This window comes from Myotis nattereri (genome assembly GCF_964212035.1).
Source record: "Myotis nattereri genome assembly, chromosome: 2".
Classification (NCBI taxonomy): Eukaryota; Metazoa; Chordata; class Mammalia; order Chiroptera; family Vespertilionidae; genus Myotis; species Myotis nattereri.
In genome coordinates this window covers 153,341,800-153,363,697 of record NC_138076.1, presented here as the reverse complement: position 1 = coordinate 153,363,697, position 21,898 = coordinate 153,341,800, and the positions used below count along the sequence as shown (strand labels likewise).

At 36.6% G+C, this 21,898-nt stretch overlaps 1 protein-coding gene across 4 annotated transcripts in view; it reads left to right on the top strand.

The window, feature by feature from the left end:
* The window catches only part of MSRB3 (methionine sulfoxide reductase B3), a gene marked incomplete at its 5' end in the record, with an annotated part of 176,056 nt that overhangs the window by 42,831 nt on the left and 111,327 nt on the right, over window positions 1-21,898 (top strand). For all 4 annotated transcript variants that reach the window (XM_081082304.1, XM_081082303.1, XM_081082306.1 and 1 more), the window contains 2 exons: window positions 18,254-18,362; window positions 19,980-20,057. In XM_081082304.1, the coding sequence (XP_080938430.1) occupies window positions 18,254-18,362; window positions 19,980-20,057 (187 nt within the window). The remainder of the gene's footprint in view (window positions 1-18,253; window positions 18,363-19,979; window positions 20,058-21,898) is intronic.

The following is a 21,898-nucleotide window of genomic DNA, read 5'->3' as shown; positions in this document are numbered from 1 at the left end:
ATAATAATACAGCACTTAAGCACACACACTTTGTATTTGAAATCTGGCTTTGACACTTAACTAGCTGTTTGCCTTGGCTTCCTCATTGTATTATTATTAGAACTAGAGGCCCAGTGCACAAATTCGTGCATGGGTGGGGTCTGGCCAGCCTGGCCCCAATTGGGGCAGATCGGGGCTGGGCCTGTCAGGAGGAGGAGATGGAGGGAGGTTGGCTGGCTGGCCTGCACCAATTGGGGGCCTGATCAGGGGCGGGCCAGCTGGGGGGAAGGGCTGTGGGCAATTGGCCGGTGGGCCCCACCCCTGATTGGGGTTGGAGGGCCGATTTGGGGCCAGTGGCCTGGGGGAGGGACCATGGGTGGTTGGCCAGCCAGCCCTGCCCCTGATAGGGGGGGGTGGTGGCGATCTGGGGTGGGGCCGGGCAGGAGGAGGGGCTGCAGGAGGTTAGCTGGCTGGCTCCACCTCCTATTGGGGTGGGGAAGGCAATCAGGGGTAGGGCCAGCCAGGGGGGAAGGGCAGGGGGGTGTGGTGAGGCATTTGGCTGGCTGGCCCCTCCCTTGATCGGGGTGGGAAAGTCCAATCGGGCAGGCTGGCTGGGGGGAGGGGCTGTGGGAGGTTGGTTGGCGGGCCCCACCCCCTGATCAGGCCAGTTCGCTGGCCACAGTGGGCATCATAGTGACCAGTCATCAGTCGTTTTGGTCATCGCAGTCACTGGCTTTTTATATATATATATAGGTAGTAATAATAATACTCACCTGGCCCTAGCCAGTTAGGCTTAGTGGATAGAGCATTGGGCCTGTGGACTGAAGGGTCCTGGGTTTGATTCCAGTCAAGGGTACATGCCCAGGTTGCAGGCTCAATCCCAGTAGGGGGCATGCAGGTGGCATGCAGCCAATCAGTGATTCTCATCATTGATGTTTCTGTCTCTCTCTCCCTCTTGCTTCCTCTCTGAAATCAATAAAAACATTAAAAAAAGGATAAATAGTACATACCTGAAAGGTTGCTGCAAGAATGAATAGATTACAATGAGAAAACTGCTTAGAACAGTAGCTGGCATAGAGCAAGCACCATATAGAAATATTCACTAAGTTTACTATACATATCTATAGACATATGTATGTATCTATATATCTACCTCTCTATATTGTAATTTTCTAGTGCAATAGACTTTTAAAAACATTTAAGTTAGTCCTATCTTTCACTTAACTATTTTTATTTTAATATAAAATAAAGTGTACTTTATGTTAGAGAAATAACCATCTCAGTAGGATGTCTTGATCTCTTTATTTTTCTTATATATCCTGCTGAGCCAGAATTCAAGTCCTATCAGTATAGAACACATTTCTTTGGAAGCCCAGAGAAAGTGTCTGTCTTTCTGGCTTGGAAACCCATTTTAATTTGATAAATGAATTGGCTAGAATAGTATTCCATAATTCCTTAGACATTCACACTTTTTGAAGTGTTAGGAAAGCCAGTCTTTTATTATTTGCATAATAATGAATATTAGCAAATTCTTTATCACCCATTTCTCAAACACAATTTGACTTGTAGAAATATAGAAATGTTGAAGAAATTAAGTTCAACAGTAATAAAACAAATTATTTAAATTTTGAAAAATAAAAATGAAATCCAAGTGGGACTTCTAGCCTTTATTGCTTTGTACAAGCAGGGAGGGAAGAGGTCAAAATTGGAGATATAGGAAATTAAGGTGAAAGTTTGAAGTTTTGCTTTAATTTACTGTTCCCTGGTCAAAACCCATTACGACAAAAGTCTCTGTAAATCAAAAAGATTTCTGCTCCCTAGCCAGTACCCTACTAATTTCAGGTATTATTCAATATGAAATAATTCCAGAACTAAAAAATAATTGGAACAGGCTCTTAAAGTTGATTATAACCGGATTGACCTGTATGAAGGCCATATCCCAGTAGAGTGATCTATCATTTTTCAGCTTTGACTTCCTTTACTTCTTATTTTTTAATAAAGCATAATTTTAATTTAGAGCTTATTAAGTACATCTGAGTTATGGTTTGCTCATGTTTGTAATTAAAGGTAAATTTTCTCTCTCGGAATTTCTTCTTAATTTACTAACAGTTTCTTTTATATATTAAAAAGAGCACTGGAATAGGAGTCAGAAAACTAACCACAGCTTTGTAATTAACTTCCCATGACCTTGAATATACCAGTAAATCTTTCCAGATCTTAGTCTCTTTATCTTTAAAATGAGAAATTCGAATTATATCATCTCTGAAATTTTGTGATTTTTTCCCCCATTTGTTTTTACTTTAGCTTTTGCTAAAACAAATCTTAAAACAGCCTTGATCAATGGCTGGGAATTTACAGAACAGTCTGATAGACAGTGGTGGGAGGACAGGATTATCTTCCATGTTTGAACATTGGAATTCTTTCCTCCAGATCAAGAGTGAGGCAATTATCTGAGGAGGGATTAAGAGGCACAATTTTATACATAGTTTCAATGCTTGATAAAAATTAAGTCTAATTGTAGCTTAGACTGGATATCATGGTAGTTTTAAGCCAAGTGAGAGTATTTGTCTAAATAGTACTAATTGCAGTGATAAATTATATTCTTCTCTAACATCGTACACATAATATGTGGTTGTTACTCTTACTAGATTTTAGTGGCAGTTTGTTCTAATGTAGAAATTAGAAGTCTTAAAGAGAAATATTTTGCAAATGGTGTTTGTAAGTAACTAATATACCTATATATATAAAAGCCTAAGCAACTGTTACAACTGAATGACTGGTCGCTATGACACGCACTGACCACCAGGGGGCAGACACTCAAAGCAGGAGCTGCCCCCCAGCGGTCAGTGCGCTCCCACAGCGGGAGCACTGCTCAGCCAGAAGGCCAGGCCTGTGAGGATTGGGCTGAAACCTAGAAGTCCGACATTCTCTGAGGGGTCCTGGATTGTGAGAGGGCACAGGCCAGGCTGAGGGATCCTACCAGTGCATGAATCCATGCACTGGGCCTCTAGTAGATATAATCTATATAACTAGAAGTCTTATGAATCAGGAACTTGTGGCTCCAGAGCTTAGCACAGTGCCTGGCACTTAATAAATATTTGTTAAATGAATGAATAAACTTTTGGAAAGTCTGCATGGAGATGAAGTGACAGCTATAATGCAGATACAAATTTATTTGAGACTCTTTTATATGGGAAAATTAAAAGTAAAGCTGATAGTTTGGTTGCCTTTTGAGTGAAAAACAATTTCTCTTTTCTCACTTATGGTGGATATCTTAGGTATGCATTCTAGCTAAGCAAATAACAACACAGATTCAGTGTGTATTATCCAGACTTGCTTTTACTTTTTCTCTCAGTTTGAGTTTTGATGGTAAATAAACTGTTTGAGGAAGGGAATAAGTACATAGTGTACTTAGAATAAGAATTAAGAATTCTGGCTTTTTTGAGCACTTTTATCTGGAACAAACTAATATTGTTTGCTGTGCTCTAAATTGTTCATTTGTAAAGAAGAAATGCATGTAAAGAAATATATACCAAAACAACATCCATAAATAAGTACTTACTTATTATTGTAGTTTGAGCTGGCAGTAGTTCATTGATGGTATCTGATGTTATATTTACCATTTTTAGAAAAATTGAAGTCACCAGTGTGCTCTATACCTACTGAATAATTGGCTTTCTATTTTAGTTTTTTAAACCCTTTTTAGGTCATGAAAAGATAAACCATCTTCATGTTTATTTGATAAAGTTCTGACTCTCCTCATCCAGAAAATACATATGTGTACCTACACACTATTTTTCATATAATTTCAAGGGTTTTTGTTAGATATTCTGAACTCTTAAGAGAGCCAATTTGACCCAGGGTTTAAAACCCGTGTTCTAAAAGATACACACGAAACCAATATAAAAATTGGTCAGAATACAGTATTTCTGATTTCTCTATTGATATACCCAATGGAATTCTCGCCCACCTGTTTAGATTAATGCCCTCTCTTCTGCATTTTCACCATTCCCACATGTTCATCTTACCTAACTCATTTGATGGCACTTAAGAAACTTTGGAGTAATTTTTTTTTTAAAAAGACAAATAGTTCTTCAAAAATAGACATACAAATTTCAACTCACGTAATTCACAGAATAATTTGCAAATAATTGATTGAATAGTATCCACTGTTTCCAGTAGATGGCACTAGATTTACATTCTTTCACAGCATATAAGGCTACACAGCACATAGGTACATGGTGACAACTTAAACAAAAGTATGTAAAGAGTAAGCAGTTAAGAACATACGGACTTATCCACCACAAATTTTCCCGCTTCTCCTATATTCAGACTATCTGTGGGATGCAAAGCCTTTCTCCGTTTTCAGTGGGACCCAGCTTCCTCATGCTTGAACGTCGCATTGAAATTGTCTTTCATGTGTAAACTTTTTATGAAGTAAAACAAGTTTTCATAGGTTAATGTATTTTGCATCCAAATAGCTGATTTAACAATAATTTACAGTTTTATATGCAGCTAAATTTTCTTCAGCAGACCACCCAAGAATTAAAGAAAATTTCACATTTTGTTTTGCTGTGTTTTGAATTTCTATAGAATCTTGAAAATGTTATTAGCTTAATGTGTTGACTGTTAGCACGAACTGTTTTTTGCATGAATTAAAATATTTTTGGAAACCAAGAAAGTTTACATTTAAAATATGGATCAATAAGTACTCTGGTGTAGCTATATTTTTCTAAAACAAACTGTTTTAGTAGCTCTATGATATAACCTTTTAGTTAATGTGTAAAAGTTGCTATACAGCATCTAATTACTACATGTGTTTTAAAAACTGTTTGTGCATAAGGCTAAATACTTATAGAACACTGCATCTGTATGAATGAGGTGTTGGGCATATTGTTGTTAAATGTGTTTTATCAATATTTTGTTAAATATGAAATAAATTTTAATATTATATATTAATTATAAAATATATAGCAAAATCTAGTAGCAACAGAGATAAAATGGGCATGTACAAAAACTAAAACAAATTTTAGTTTTGTTTGAGAAATTCAGTAATTAATAATGATTGGAAAGAATATAAAACATGAGTTCTAAAAACAGATGATAATTATCTAGACAATATGGGTTGTGGAGAATTATACAGGTAGAGTTATTAGATGTTTATTTATCTAAACACATGTTCACAATAATATTACCTAACAGATTATAGAAGGATTTATTAAAATGAGACTGAGCCACCTTTGGCTCTCAACAAACACGTGTTTAATGAAGGAATGAGGCATGAACGACAATTCACAAAGACTTACTAATAGAAAGGCTAGTTTCTTGATAAATTTTCATTATCAGTGTTTTATAGTTTATAGCTTCATCCTAAACATTTTATTTAGCGATTTCATTTCTCATGGCTGCTTTTGCTAGATACATTTTAATTTAAAATGCTTTAAATAAATTTTACTGAGATGCAATTGCAAATTGTCTCTACTTTTTGTGCCTTTGCATTTAAAAGCAACCATTTATTTGAAAATTTAAAATCCCCATCTCATTTATTTCAAATCCCTATTTTTCTCCTTTTCTAAAATATTTAGGTTTTTGCACTAGTATTAGTCACATAAAATGCATGTTATAGAAAATATACCATGAAATGACAAAGGTGTCAGTTATTTAGGTGGTTTGTAAGAGGTATACCTTTATAGAATTTAAATTTACTCAATAACTACTATGATAAGTATGTGCTTCAACACTATATATTTAATATGTTCAGCCACATAATTGCAAAGAAGGGAATGCTAATTTAAAGAATTAGATTATTTGAATTTTAAGCAAACAAAGGAAATGCAAAATTCTGTAGCTGTAGGTTTTAAGATTTGGTTTTGTTGCAGAAATGCATGTTAGCTCATAGAATGATAAAGCTCTTCATGTTATATTCCATTTTGATTAATATTTTAATATATCTTGTGCACATTTTAGATAACATCATAAGTTTCAGAGATAACATCATAAGTTTCAGAGCTTGCCATTATATTATTAGTATTGGTGAAGAAACTGATTGTAAAGCTTAATTTGCATTTAGTGGTTTGTTTTTACCACCAGCCCGTTTAATTTTTTATTCCTATTCTTCATCTTATTAAACATACTTGTTAAAATTTTCTCAGTTATATATTAGCATCAGGTGTCAACATTATCTGATGTTTCCTAGAAATCTATTTTGTGAAACTTTTGTCTCTGGCTGTAAGGAGGAATAACTAGAAAAACATTTTAAAATTCGGGGGGCATATTAAATAAGTCTGGGAAAGGTGTTCGGTTTGATCAGCCAAAGTCTTTTCCTAAGACAGGGAAACCCTTGGTTGCTGCAAAGGGAGCTCCAGAAAGGCAGACTGTTTATTTGGGGTCTATTTAGCTTACTGTTCCATCTCAGTAGCTAGAATTGTGTTTGTTACCTAATAGATGTTCAGGAAATATTTGTTGAATGAATCAATGAATAAATAGCATCATCATATGTATCAAAATAATGTCATATTGTAAATAATGTGATCTCTGTTTTTAAGGAATCTATATCCTGGTGAGAAAGATGGCTACTTTAAGTCCAAGTTTTGTTATATATAGGATGAAGGAAGTTATATCCTTGATGGTTTTATGAATCTATATAAACACTTCCTCTTTTGCTGTGCTGTGGAGGGAGGGAGTAGAAGAATTGAGAAGCATTGTGCTTCCTTCTGCCAGAGTGGCAAAATGGCTTGTTGGATAGGATTTGAAACAACAACAGTTCTTCTGAAGGATATTGAAGGAATGTGTAGATGTAATTAGCAGGAGGTGGTAGGGTGGGGGATGGCAGCATGGGGGTGGGAATGGAATGTGGGCACATTGGTTAGTAAAAGATTGGCATGTTAAAGCACAACAAAGCATGGGTTCAAGAGAGAAATGTAATGAATGAACAACTTAAAAGGGGAAAGCTGCAGACAAGAGAACCTGGCTCTCATTAACCAGGTGTGTGACCATGTCAAGTAACTTCTTTGGGCCTTGATTTCCTCATATGGGATTTGAAGCATTTGAGATCTTGCTCCCCAGCATATAATGTCAGTTTGGCTCAAACTCTTATTAAAAAAAAAAAACTTAGTTCTACGAATACCCTGTAAATCAGACCCCATTATCAAACTGAGATACTCTGCATGTTGCCAGATTTTATAAATTCTAAGATGTGCATCTTACATTTTATATTTTATCATCTTGGTGACCAGGATGTATCTTTAAAAATTGTGATAAGAAAGCATTGTGTCATAGTTTGATTGGCAACTCTTTTTTTTTTTTTTTTTTTTTTTTTACTTTTCTAATGGAGCATAAAATAATGGTGCATCAAAATACCACATTTTTCATACTACACATCAGCATAAGAGGTCTTCATTAAGAAGCCCATGTAAGCAAGATTTCCCTAATCTGGTTTGACTATGGAAACTTTCTCTCCTTTCCTTCCCACTAGGAGGAACAACCTTAGCATTTATTTTCAGAGCCAGTATTCATTTTGGGGAATGCTAGATTAGGTAATCTCATAGTCTTAAATCCACAGAGTTAATGGAATTTTAGACATAAAAGATTTGAATGTGGAACTCTAGAGAGTTAATAAAAGATTCAGAGTAGTAAAAGAGGAAAAAAATTTAATCCATCATTCTTTTTATAATTTTACTGATTTATTAAGCAAATACTGTTGTTGTAGTTTTTAAACTAACTTCTAAGAAACAAAAGGCAAAGACATTATTTAGAAAATATCTTTCCAGAAGAAAATTTAAATAGCAATAATTAAAATGAAGAGTTGAATAAATGTTTAAATACAACTTATATTTGTTTAGTGCTTCCTCTTGCCCAGGCACATTATGAGATGCTGGGCATGCAAAGATGGCAAAAATATATATTAGTTTGTGCACTGTCCTGCAAGGAGATATTGAATAATTCTTTAATTATCTGGGTGATAAAATTCTTGACCTTTTTTTCTCGCTAGAATCTACCAGATTTTTCTGGAATGTAGAGACTCAGATTTAGCTGCTTTATTGAATAGCAATTGCAGACTTGTTTTTTGCTCATTGTGCTTAATTAATTCAGATTTTAAATTTGATTTGGCAACAGTGTAATTTTAGAAATTTACAAAGTTGAGCTCTTAGACAATATAAATTTTATTTTTTTCCTAATGAATACTTATGTTATATTTAAATAAAATTCTGCATAATAATCTGAGAGAGGACTCCTTTCCTTCCTTTCTGTGGGTGGTTACCTCTCATCTCCCTTGCAGTCTGTGTTCCCAAGGGGGCAGGGGAGAATGGGAAAGAAAGCTATTTTTTGCAAGTCTTTTTGATTGCATGTGAAATGTAGAATGGAAATGAGCCTGTCTGTTTTTAATTTTTTTTTCTGTATGGGCTATGATGTTCTAGTGAAGACCCATACTGGAAAAAAAAATTAAAAACAGGGAACTCCAACTTTGTCAGACGTTTCACATGCAATCAGATAGACTTAGAGTTAAATGACTTTCTCTTCCACTACTGTCATTTGATGATGGAAGTGCCTTTAAAAATTCTCTTTTTACTCAAATGCCTTGCAAGACAGAAAATGTTTTTTTTGGATCAAGACATGTTTTAAATATTTTCCTAAACTCTAGGCTTTCTGTAATATAAAAACCTTTGCTCTTGGTATTGGCATTATGTTTTAAATAGTTGACATGTACTCTTTAGTTCTTTTTGATACTTAAAGGATGCTGATAGAATGACTACTGCACATGAATTAAAAAATTAAAAATTTGTTGCACACAAGTAAAAGAAATGTAAAATGTGGTTTCTATCTTAAAGAGTCATTCAGGTGAATGTTTCATCAGGATGAACGTAGCAGCAAAGCTTTCCATTGTCTCCTCTCAAGAAAATCATGCCGCCTCACAAAGGAGAACCTCCTATTACGGGGTAGAATTTTGAGTCATTAATAGGCTTTAGATGTTATGGGAAATATAATTACTCCCATTGATTTATAGAGAGAAAATGTTTGCACATTTACCCCTTAATTTTAAAACTGCCTTATTTATCACCTCCCCAATTTCTCCTCTAACAAATCTGAATATACATTTTATCCTGGCTTGTTTTTTGCTTTGTTAAGTTAGCTGATAGATGCCACTTACATGAAAGACACTGCATTCCTTTCATTAGGATAAGGTACTTCCCACCTCGACACTACACATCTGATCATACTGCATCTCTCAGCTTGTCTGGATGGAATTTTGTTCCCTGTTTGAATTTCCTCTGGCCCTCTGACCCTATAGATGCTGTTTCTGCAAATTGAGTATTCTATATCCCAATCATAACCAGACAGGGTCAGTCTAGGTGGGCACTACTTTAAGAGTGTTAATGTCTTCTTTGCTAACTCTGACTACATAAAATTTTGCAAATACCTTTGCTATAAGACTGCACATTGTATTGGTTGTTTCTTTTCTTCCTGCTAGAGTATGTACTCTCCTAGGGCAAGAACCTTGGCTTGTTTTTTCAACTTTTCAGTGCTCATCACAGATCTTGATTCATTGTCAATGTCCAATAAATAGTTGTAGAAAGTATTAGTTAATATTAGGCTCAACAGTTTATATCTTCAAAGAATTAATAACCTGGGAGAATAAAACAGAAATAACCAAAGACATTTGAGGATAATTTCAAATGCTACATTAGCCTGTATAAATAGTATCTTGCAGAGTAAATACACGAATACTGAGGGTCTACAGATGAAAGGAGTGAACAGAATAGGGGTGAATTTATCAAGTTATTTACTTAGAAGGAAAACTTGCTTGAAAATATTTCTCAGTTTATCTGTTCAAACCTTCAGTATGGAAGCCAGAAGACCAATGCTGTCATTCAGCTATGCACCACGAAAACATAGGATCTTGTTTAATTCAAGAAGTTTAAGATGGTGGGTTGCTTTGATATGCTTATAATGTCCATTGATATTAATTAGAACTCTATACATGCATCAGTGGAATATTACTGAAACATCCATACAACTGTTTTAGGTGAAATAATAGAAAAACAGCAAAAAGGCATTAACTGTGATTATTACTATGACAAAGATATGATTTTTCTCACATATAGAAAAGAAAAATCTTTACCGTAAAAAAAAAAAAAAGTTGTTTTCTGATGCCTAAGACTTGGAGTTTTATTTTCTTTGTGTTATCTTTTGAACTTGGAGGACAGATGAAACTAAACTGAATCTGTAGGTGAAAATTAAGAATGTTTTAAAAAAGTGGAAGCTAAGTTTAGGTACTAATTTTATGCTCTCTTCAGTTATACATGTTCCTGCCATCACCTTCAAGATTACTCTGAAGGGGAGAGTTATTGAAGTAGTTCAGAAGGGTGAATGCATTGTTTGGCCAAAGGATTTTGCTCTTTAGGCCCATCAAAAATTCAACACATAGCCCAGCAGGTGTGACTCAGCAGTTGACCGTCGACTCAGGAACCAAGAGGAGGTTACCTGTTCAGTTTGATTCCTGGTCAGGGCACATGCCAGGGTTATGGGCTCAATCTCCAGCAGGGGACATGCAGGAGGCAGCCAATCGATGATGTTTCTCATCGATTTTTCTATCTCTCTATTCCTCTCCCTTCCTCTCTCTGAAAATCAATAAAAACGTATTTTTAAAAAGTTCAACACGTAAAACATCTATTGAGTATCTTCTTACACATGACTCCAGATTGGGAATGATTCAGGGGTGGGCAAACTTTTTGACTCGAGGGCCACAATGGGTTCTTAAACTGGACCGGAGGGCCGGAACAAAAGCATGGATGGAGTGTTTGTGTGAACTAATATAAATTCAAAGTAAACATCATTACATAAAAGGGTACAGTCTTTTTTTTCAATAGTTTTATTCATTTCAAACGGGCTGGATCTGGCCCACGGGCCATAGTTTGCCCACGGCTGATCTAGATTCTAGAGTGAAAGGGAGTAGACTAGCAGAGCTTGCACTCTGGCTTCCGTTCAAAGTTTAGCTGGACAGATACTCTCTGAGGGCTATTTTGAGTATAGCACTTTGCTGAAAGGATATTCACTGAGATTTCTCTTGGAAGTAAAAAGGTAATCTGAGACACTGTAGTAAGATATGTAATTGTAAATTTCCTGGTGTAAACACATGTTCTTTGCATATTTAAATAGTCAATTATTTATTCACTAGAGGCCTGGTGCACAAAAATTTGTGCACTCGGGGGGGTCCCTCAGCTCGGCCTGTGCCTTCTCGTAGTCTGGGACCCCTCGGGGAATGACCACCTGCTGGCTTAGGTCTGCTCCCCGGGGGATTGGGGCTAAGCTGGCAGTCAGACATCCCTCTGGCAGCCTGGGAGCCCTTGGGGGATGTCTACTTGCCAGTGGGGAGCAGGCCTAAGCTGCAGTTGGACATCCTTAGCGCTGCTGAGGAGGTGGAAGAGGCTCCCACCACCACCACTGTACTGGCAGCCGTCAGCCTGGCTTGTGGCTGAGCAGAGTTCCCCCTGTGGGAGTGCACTGACCACCAGGGGGCAGCTCCTGCATTGAGCGTCTGGCCCCTGCTGGTCAGTGTGTGTCATAGTGACCATTCCCAGTCGTTCTGCTGTTAGGGTCAATTTTCACATTACCCTTTTACTATATAGGATAGAGGCCTGGTACACGGGTTGGGGCCAGCTGGTTTGCCCTGAATGGTGTCCCAGATCAGGGTGGGGGTCCCCACTGGGGTGCCTTGCTAGTCTGGGTGAGGGGCTGAGGGCTGTTTTCAGGCTGGCCAAGACCCCTGGCGACAGAAGTTCCCAGCCTCTCCTTTTTTTCTTTTCTTTTTTTATTCTGGGATTTATTTACCTTCTATATTTGAAACTTTGTAGACTGGAGTGGGGCTCAGAGCCGGCCAGGGTGGGCGGGAGGGAAGCTTGGCTTCTTCCATCGCCAGGGGCAACCCAAGGCTCCAGCTCCGTGGCCACGGCCCATTGAAAGCAGGTATCTGGGGTTTATTTATCTTCTATAATTGAAATTTTGTTGCTTTGAGTGGAGCTCAGAGCCCGCAGCGGCAGGTGGGAAGCTTCACTTCCTCCATCATTGGGGCAACCAAGCCTCCTGCTTGCTCCAGCTCCGTGGCTGCTGGCCGCCATCTTGGTTGGGTTAATTTGCATATATTCATTCTGATTGGCTGGTGGGCGTGGCTTAAGGTGTAGCGAAGGTATGGTCAATTTACATGATTGTATTTTATTAGTGTAGATATTCAGGTTTTAGCACTGGTATTGCAGTTACCTGTCTCTACCACTGGAGTATGAACTTCTTGGCATATTGGTCCTTGCATTGGCCTTTTCTGATGTGTGTTCAGAAAGCACTTCCTTCAGATATCAGCACAGCCAACTTCCTCTCTTGCTTCAGGCTTTGCTCAGATGCCACCTTCTCAGCGAGACCTACCTTGGCCACTCCATTTAAGATCACAGCTCTTGCTTTTAGCACTCCCAGTCCTCTGTGCTGTACTTAGTTTTGCTCTTCCCCTTCATATACGTATCACCCACCTTCTAACTGGCTATATAATTTACTTATTTTTCATTATGTGTTGCTGTCTACTTTTACTCCTGCTGCCTCTGTGGAAGCTGTATGAAAGTAGGATCTTAATTTTGTTCACGGGTATATCCTAAGTACTTAGAATAATGCCAGCATATAGTAGGTGCTCAATAAATAATGAATGGATGAATGAATGAATGAGTATATTTTACTTAGTACATTGCCTGGAATTCCGTAGACACTCAACGTTTTTATAACTAAAAAAAAAAAAAAAAGTAAGAAAAAATGTTGGATCAATGGTCTTCAAAGTAAGCCCTGCAACCCTAGTTTCATGGAAACCTAAGCACAGTAAGCAAGTGTCATGACATTTTAGATTGTATGTTAATCTTAGGAGTGTTTTCCCTACATAGGTCTACACTGAGAAAAAAATCAGAAGGACTGCTTATGCTTCTACAAGCATAGAGCTTTTCTCTCTTTAAAAGTGTGCTTTGCACTTTTAAAAAGCCTTTATGAATATTATTTTACATGATACCTCAAAAATGGACTAGATATGGCTTTATAAATACCCACTTATTTAGAAATTTCTAACACTGCATTGATGGGATAAAATTTTGTTTAGATTCCCAATCTGACAAATTAATAACCTACTGAAATTTATTTGTTAAAATCAAAGTATATTATTTTAAAATATAGTAGCAAGATATTTCAACATGAATTTTACTGTTTTAATCTAGTAAACTCAAAACAAGATAGTTTTATTATCTACTATTCACTTATTATCTTTGGAAAATATTTAATAGTTTCATTTTTTTTCTGATCCTAGAAGCAAAATTAAAGTTATGGGATCTTTAGGTTTTGTTTTGATTTTTCACACTGGAATATAAGATTTATGACTTTAAAGTGCTTTAAGATTGAGGTAACAGATCTGATTTACTTCTTAACAGGAAGTTAAAAAGCCTTTCAACATTTTATAGACTTTGTGAGAATCCCGTTTGAACCTTGTCACTGACCCTGTGCTGAAGGAATGAACACAGAAAACAGACGTTAGCTAATAGACAAATGTATTTATTTTTTCTGGATGTACGGTGGTGATTATAACTTTTCTTCCTTATTATCTTAAGTTGTCAGTGTTAATTTTTAAGCTGAAAGTTACTGCATAATTAAAGAAGTAAGTTGCAACATATTTTTTCCTCACAGAAAATACAGTGACCATGGGCTTTGCAGTTAGACAGCCCTGGGCGTGAGCAGATATACCTACTATTTGCTTTTTGTCTTTAATAAGTTATGTTAAACCTCTGAACCTCAGTTTCTGTGTCTGTAAAATAGGCATGCCATCTGTCTCCCAGAATCACTGAGAGGATTAAATGTGTTCATGTAAAAGTGCCTAGAAATGTGCCTGGCACATAGTAGGTACTAAGTTTCAGTTATTTTCTTTCAATTCCTATTTTAAACATTTTAAAAAATGTGTATTTTATTGATTTTTTACAGAGAGGAAGGGAGAGGGATAGAGAGTTAGAAACATCGATGAGAGAGAAACATCGATCAGCTGCCTCCTGCACACTCCCTACTGGGGATGTGCCCACAACCCAGGTACATGCCCTTGACCGGAATCGAACGTGGGACCCTTGAGTCCGCAGGCCGACGCTCTATCCACTGAGCCAAACCGGTTAGGGCTCAATTCCTATTTTAAACATTTTTAATGATAACTTGAGCAAAATACTGTTCTGAGGGAATTAGTAGAGAAAACTAATTACCAGTAAATTATTGCAGCACACTGAAATACCTGACCTGGCTCCCTTTTAAAATACAGTTTTCACTGCGGATTTACTATAATCAGAAAGATAACGTAATGTTGCATTTGTTCAGAGTTTACTAAGTGGTACTGTGCTCCTTAGAGCAGACCTGTGAGGGTGGTAGTACAAAGTCAGAGACTGCCTTGCTGCGGTCACATGACTGGGAAGCAGGCCTAGCCAGAACATGGACTCTTGCTCTAAGTTGATTACTCCTTAGAGCAAAGGTTTCCCTTTGGAGCTTCAAGACAGTATTGCCTCTGAGGCAACAACATGGAACAAGCCTTAATATAAAAAGAGGCTTTGGGCGTATTTCAGTAAATAAATGCCCTTGGTTTGGGTCCACGATGGATCTTATCTATACCGAAGTTACTCTGTAGAGAATGGTATTGTGATTAGATATCAAAGTGGCAGTATTGCCCCCTCAAATATACTTTGTGTTACATGTATACACACACACTTCTACCTTCAAAGTACTCTATTAAACATTTAAATAAAGGGAAAAATCTTTTCATAACATACTTCTAAGCCAATTTAGAGGTCATTGAGCAGATGTCACATAATACTGATGTTAAATTACCCTGTGCAATAAGAAAATTATAGTACCTAAGTGAAGATAGTAAAGGGAAACCATCAAATGAATTATTCTAGAATTTCAAAATGAAATTATTTCTTCAAAATTGACAGTGGCACCACATGACTTTAGGAAAGTGAGTCGGATAGGAAGAAGGAAATCAGAGACAAAAGCGAAGCTTTTCTTTGTTTATACAGGGTGGGACAAAAGTAGGTTTACAGTTGTATGTATGGGAAATAACAATAACAAATAAAATACTACAAGAATAAACTCTGTTTCATGTGCTCACAACTGTAAACCTACTTTTGCTCTGACCTGTGTCTGCCAATCTTTGGTTGTGATGCTAAAGAACTAATGTAATAGTATAGCTTTCAGTTGTCCTGGAAGTATTTTATTGTTAAACCATGTGACAAGAAATTTATTAAAATCTGACTGAGTTCTCATTGAGTCGTTTCATATAAAATCACAATAGTTGTTTCTAGTTGATATATACTTCCTTTTGCTATTAGGTACACTTTCCCAGCCTAATTATTTTGAGAACATAGTATGACCAAAGAATAAAAATGTACCAGGTTGACAACTTTAAATAAGCACTGGCCTTTCTTAAAGAACAAACCTCACTTACAGTTAGGAAACAATATTTATATTTAAGGTTGAAAAGCCAGGATGTAGGAAAATTTTGCTAATTTGGAAGATGACCTTTAAGGGCACCAAAACCAAATAATTTGTAGGCTATGACATAGGGCACATTCCTACAAAATTTGTGTGAATACTGCTTTAGTGGTTCTTGAAAGACAGACAAAGAGAGCTGGAATGAAATCTCTATCCCCCTCCCCAATAAGACGGAGACTTACAAAAGGTACAGCAGCACTCTTTCAAAGCTCGCCGGTACGGCGCGTCTGTGCAGCGCAGTTAATGAGATGGCTCATGGTGGGAAATAATCTGTTTTTAACAATGTTTAGATCAAAAGTAATTTCTAATCTATGAGCTAAAGTCTCTTCAATACCCTTCATTCACCAGTAAAGCTTTTATGTTTGTATTATTTGCTTCAATCAGATGTTTTCAATTTTACCTTTTCTCCTACAAATACTTGACATGGTTCGTCAATACTGACCAACAGTTTTATTCTTTTTCTTCAGAAAAGAGAGATTTTTGAGAGAGGGGAATGAAAAAGAGAGAACCATCTTTGCCTAAATGATTTGCAAGCATCTGTGCTTTAAGCTACTTTTTATGAACACTCCTTAGTAAATGACTCAAGGTAAAAAAGCAGAAAAGCATCCAATGTTAGGAAATTGCAATCCAATACCATGTAATTTAAACCTGCAGTTGCTTCTCTTGTACTAAATGACATACAGATGGGTAGCTTAGTTCTCTCAACTTTGGGAACACAATTGGTCTTTTTGTATGAATGAACATATATTAGCAAAAATATTTTGGACAGAATTGTTTAATTGTACAGATTTTAACTATCCATGCCATTGGGAAGAATAATTTCAAACAGGATATTTTGTTGTGTTAAATTTGCAATTAATGATTTTTGGGAACAAAATCAACAAAGATATAACCCTTACAGAAAACAAAGGAATAAAAACAAAAAGATAACGTCTAAGAAGTCTATAGTGAATTGAAAGAAAGGGGCCTTTCACAGTCAATTGCTTATTTAATTTAAGAAAGAGCAGTTCTGCATTCAAGCTGTGGAGAGGTCTGTTCTGACAGGACAAACATTTCTCAGGGAAACATTTCTATCTCCTCCTTGGAACGTATTAACAGTGTAAGAAGTAGGTGTTTGGATAAAGCCTAGTGTAACATGGGGTGCGCCCAGTGAGAGGAGAGACCATCTTGCCATTAAGGATAGGCCAGCTTTTCCTAAGGATCTTGCCAGGCCAGGGCAGGGCCAATGCACTGTGTGTAAGGTCAGGCAAGGCGCTGTTTGACAACCCCCTGGCCTGCTCCAAGGTGCACCTTTCCCTTTGCCTCTGGTTTGCTCTTTTCCTGCCTCCGTATTTTCTCCTAGAGAACCAACCCCTCTGCCTTGGTGGCCCTGAGTCTGGAAGCTGATATCCTCCTTCCATCCCACCATCGGGGTAACTGGTTAGTTTTCTCCTAGTTTAATATCAAGGAACTCACATACTGTGAACATTAGGTGCCTTAAAAGTAAAAGCAGTATAAAGCATTTCTACACCTAAATCATATGTCTTTATATTTCAAAAGACGTTGAGCTTAATATTCAGGAAACGAAGCAAGCCTTCTTTTAGTGATTTCAGAACATGACAAGAAGTGTTTGCAGGTAGGGCCATCTGCGAGCCTCCTTCCCCCAGTGATGGATGGCAAAGAAAAGCACTTTTACTGCAGCCAGGAAGGTTGCCTTGTCCTGGAGTTATATTTCTTTTCACTCGTTTGTGCAGGTAAAATAAAATACTACATACAAACAGGTGTTGTCTGAACATTTTACTGCAGTCTGTATAGGTTAAAATAAAAGCTGCCATTGTTATTAGAATCACATTAAAATTATTTCACCCTTCAAATACACTTAATCAGTGAAGTGTTCCTAGATATACTTTGCAAAAAGAAAATGTAGGTCTCTAAATAAAATCGCATTCACGATTCCTCTTCTCTTTGGCCTTCCTCTTCCCTATTTTTATCACCCTCTCTTTGGAACTTCTTGAGTCTGCATTAGTGTAAAATGTCTTCTCCTGGGGTCTATGAAAAGTTTCTTGCTGCCTGTTTAACATGGTAAGATACAGTCTTTAAAAAGACATTTGTTTTTGAGAACTCTATAGAATCTAGTGAAGTATCTAACAGAATCACAGAAAACAACAATTCCTAGCCATGAAAAATATATTTTTAGGTTTTTGGTGTTTTTTTTTTTTTTTAAAAAAAAAACAAGATGGTATTTAAATCACCTAGAATGTAAATTGAATGATGAAGCTGCTCTGTACTATAAAACCCAACATTATTGAATAGATAATTATTGTGTAATAATATGCCCATCATCTTATACATACAGTGTAAATAGTATAATTCTGTATGTATGTATTTATACATACAGTGTAAATAGAATTATACTTCTAAAATTTTCTATTTGAAAAAAAAGAATTTCAAGGTATTGGGAGGCAGAAAGGATGCGCTCCCATCTTGTGAGTGTTCCGTGAGTTTTTACTGTCATGTGCTCGCAGTTGATACAGCACCTTGTCAGTGCTCCAGTGCAGCCACCTGAATCTTGAGGAACTCTTTTTGTTGTTTAATGGAGAGAAATAATCAGCTGTAGTTCAGGTAAATTTGTGCGTTAGGGACTGCTCTGGTCATTGACAAGTGACTGCAGAAGCTGTGCTGTGGCGGCCAGCCAAAGCAATTATTTAGGATTCAAGCTAAAAAGCCTCCTCCTCTTTATCCTTTCTCTTTCCAGGGTCATGCAGGGATAGAAAGAACTGTAAGGTGGTCTTTTCCCAGCAGGAATTGAGGAAGCGGCTGACACCCCTGCAGTATCATGTCACTCAGGAGAAAGGGACCGAAAGGTAAGGGGAAATGTAAGAAAAAGCCATTAAGCGAAAGCTAGTTTTTTTTCATTCCCCTCCACCCACTTCTGCCTTTGAATCCTCTTCCTTGACATTTAAAGGATTCCACACTTATTTGCTAAAGACTACAAATTAGGATCCTTGGAAAGGTTTGAAAATGGTATTGTTTAGGTTAAGACTAAGTTTTATTTATTCTTTCCCCCATTTAATGAACACTCTATCTTATGTAAAGTCACAAGGCTTTTATTAAGGGCCTGTTTTTAGTTTACTACAAAATGTGTGGAAGTAATAGCGATTTAGGTACATTTTTTGGGAAGACATCACAGTAAGCAAAACCATGAGGGACCTGGCGCTTTGCCAGGATGCTGAAATTTTGAAGGTGGCCATTGTAAGTATAGACGTTTTGGCTGCAAAAAGAAGGTAGCATAATTTAGTTCCTTTCTACCCCACTCCAATTTCTTTTTGAAGCACATGTGGAGAAAGTATTTATTGGCTCATTTGTGGTTGGAATGTCAAAAATTTTCAATAACTGCCCTCACATGGCTTTGGTCCTTGGAAGTTCGCCCTAAGTCCTGAAAAAAGAGTTTGTTCACTTCCAAGACTCTTTTTAGTGAATAAAGTCTCTCTCAGCTGATTCCAGCTCAAAGGTAACTTGCCAAGATCCAACCATTTCGTTGTCTAATTTATACCATGGAGCTTGGCATAAGGCCGTAACTTACCTCTGATCCAAATTTATTAATTATGTAACTTCTTGTTTTCATTCATGAGCTGAAAGAGCTCTTTACCACACATGGGGTTCTTGTTAATAGGCAACACTCTCTTCCTGCCACAGTGGATATTGTTTACTGAATTTACCAAGTGTTGAATCCCTGACAAAGTCCACCTTCACTACACAATGAGCTAGCGGCGGACTTCAGTCCTAGCCCAGGAGGACTTCTACCCGTCCTGTTGTGTACATGACTAGCAAAATGATTTAATGCACACAAACAACTAGAGATTAGGTCATTCTTAAAAATTCTGTTTATAAAAAAATTGGACCTCATAAAGAGGGTGAAAGGATAATAAAAACAAGCTGCAGAGCACATAGACTTTTTGTTGGGCTAGCACAGCTGATTTGTATTAGCTGAATGACCTCCTAGCCTTTAAGATTGTTAACTTAGAAAAATATTCCCTTAAAGCTGCAATATTCCTTTTCAAACCAAAAAACAAGACTCCTTCCACTTGAAGTCTTTGGATCCTTCTGCATTTTCTGGTGTACACTCTTGGACACTACAGAGTAGCAGAAATCTTATGTAATAATGTTGTCTCTTTTTTTCTGCAAATCTGAACTAGGCTTTTTTTTAATGGGATTTTTTTCCCCCTAAGCATTACGTAACTACATGGCTTAATTTTTTTATTTAACCTGGACTAGTTTGGAGTAGTTATATGCACATTTTATTATATAGATTTGAAATATATTAGTAATGTTCAGATTTCCATATGTTTGGTCTGTTCTCATTATAGGACAAAAAGCCCTTGAAAGATTTATTAGAGAAATATATTTTAAGTAAATACATTCTGTAAGAAATAATGCTAACTTTACTTAATTTTTTAAATGCTCTGTTTGTTGTTTATCAGTGCCTTCGAAGGAGAATATACTCATCACAAAGATCCTGGAATATATAAATGTGTTGTCTGTGGAACTCCATTGTTCAAGTAAGTATGTTACAAACCTTTGGCTGTGGACACATCACAGATGGCAACAAATTAGGTAGTGCTTGTTCATATTAGAGTCTTTACATTACTAGATTTTCATATTTCTGTTTCCCTCCCACAAAATAAAAGTAATTGTTGATTTTGCACCATTTGTATTTTTCAAATATCCAACATTAGCTTGTTCGTTGTAGTAAACATGGTACTTAGCAGAGCTATAAAAGATTTTGGTGAGTATAAAAATATTTCTCTATTTATTGAATTTTTCTATCAAGTAATGGCCCTACATTTACTTATTGGACCATAATGAAAGTTCTTCATGTGTATCCTTCAGGTAGAATAATATCCACCAAGTTGATTATTCATATTTCTTCAGTGAAGGGCAATACCTGTATTGAAAGTAACATGGGAATTATAACAGATACTTGTACATCTATAAGCAAATTGCATGACATGAGTTTAACAGTTTTTGCGTTGGTCCAAAATCTTTATTTTAAAGATCTCAATAGTTTACTATAAAATAGGCAGTGTATAGACTTTTCCACAAAAAAGTTAATTCAGACAGTGTATTCTGGAGATTATGAATTTTATTCAAGAAAGGAAAATTCTTACCAAAAATGTATTTATCTAGGAGGAGAAAATCCTAGAAGCCCCATGCTTCCCGTGGGATGTTGATTTGGGGGAATAAAAAGGCAGAAACCTTAATTGAGAGTAAATGTCATGTATTTAAAACAATTACAAATTTCTTAGGGGAAATGAACAAACAATAATTTAATATGTGTAGTATGTAAAACATATCTCTCAATAAATGTTTCCCTTTTAAAGCACTAATATTTACATTTTTTTTAATGTAACAGGAAACAGTAGTTTCTTTGAAAAATTTTTTTTTTTAAGTTTCAAACCCTTTTTAGCTTGTATAAACCTTTTTGCACATTAGTGTTGGTTGAGAATCTGTTCTGATTTCTTAAGTATTTATTCTTCATGTTAAAACCCCAGCCCCTCAAATTGCCACCCATTTTCTCTCAGAAAACATACGTCCTTGTATTTCAACACCTCTAGTGTGTGTCATAATAGTTGATATAACACTTAAGATAGTTGCTGAGCCATGTTAAACTTGTTAATATCCTAAAAGGTAAAAATTTAGCCACATCCCCTTTGCTTTTTGTTTACGATTCTCCACCTCTTGTTTAATCATGTGATTCAATAAAGTAATGAATCTGAGGAAAACTTACTGTTTTAAATAAAAAGCAGAACCACTGTGAATGAAGGATTTAACCCATGGGAAATTTTGAGTCACAAAAACGAAAAGGAAGACCCTTATCCAAACATAGGTACTAGCGGGGGTCAGGAAGTTTCACATTTGATGGGCTAGTGCCTCTGTTTCCTTTAGCCTTCTTGGAAGGAAAGCTTTGATTTTCTAAGTTTTTATGGAATATGGTTTCATATTGTTATTCTACTTTTAAAAAATTGTCCTTATTTGGTTTCCTGTCCATTTTAGGGGGGAAATACCCCTGCGTTCGCCTCTGCTGTAGAATGGTAGTTTATTGATTTAGTGTTACTATCTTCCTACCAGAGAACTTTCCAGGGACCACAGGGCATGGACAGTTTTGAGGGAACCAATTTTCTGGTCCTCAGCTTCTGTATGGACACTCTCCTGAAACTGATGTGTCTGAGACAGTCTCTGGTTGGCCACTTCTTCCTTACTATCTGTTTGATCATAATCAGCCTTCTCCCACTTCACAAAAGGTTCTTGTACTGTGATTTATTGTCCCAGGGTAATCTCTAAGGCATAAAGCAAAACAACAGCATTAATTCTGAAGGAGGAGCCCATGAAAGCAAGGAAA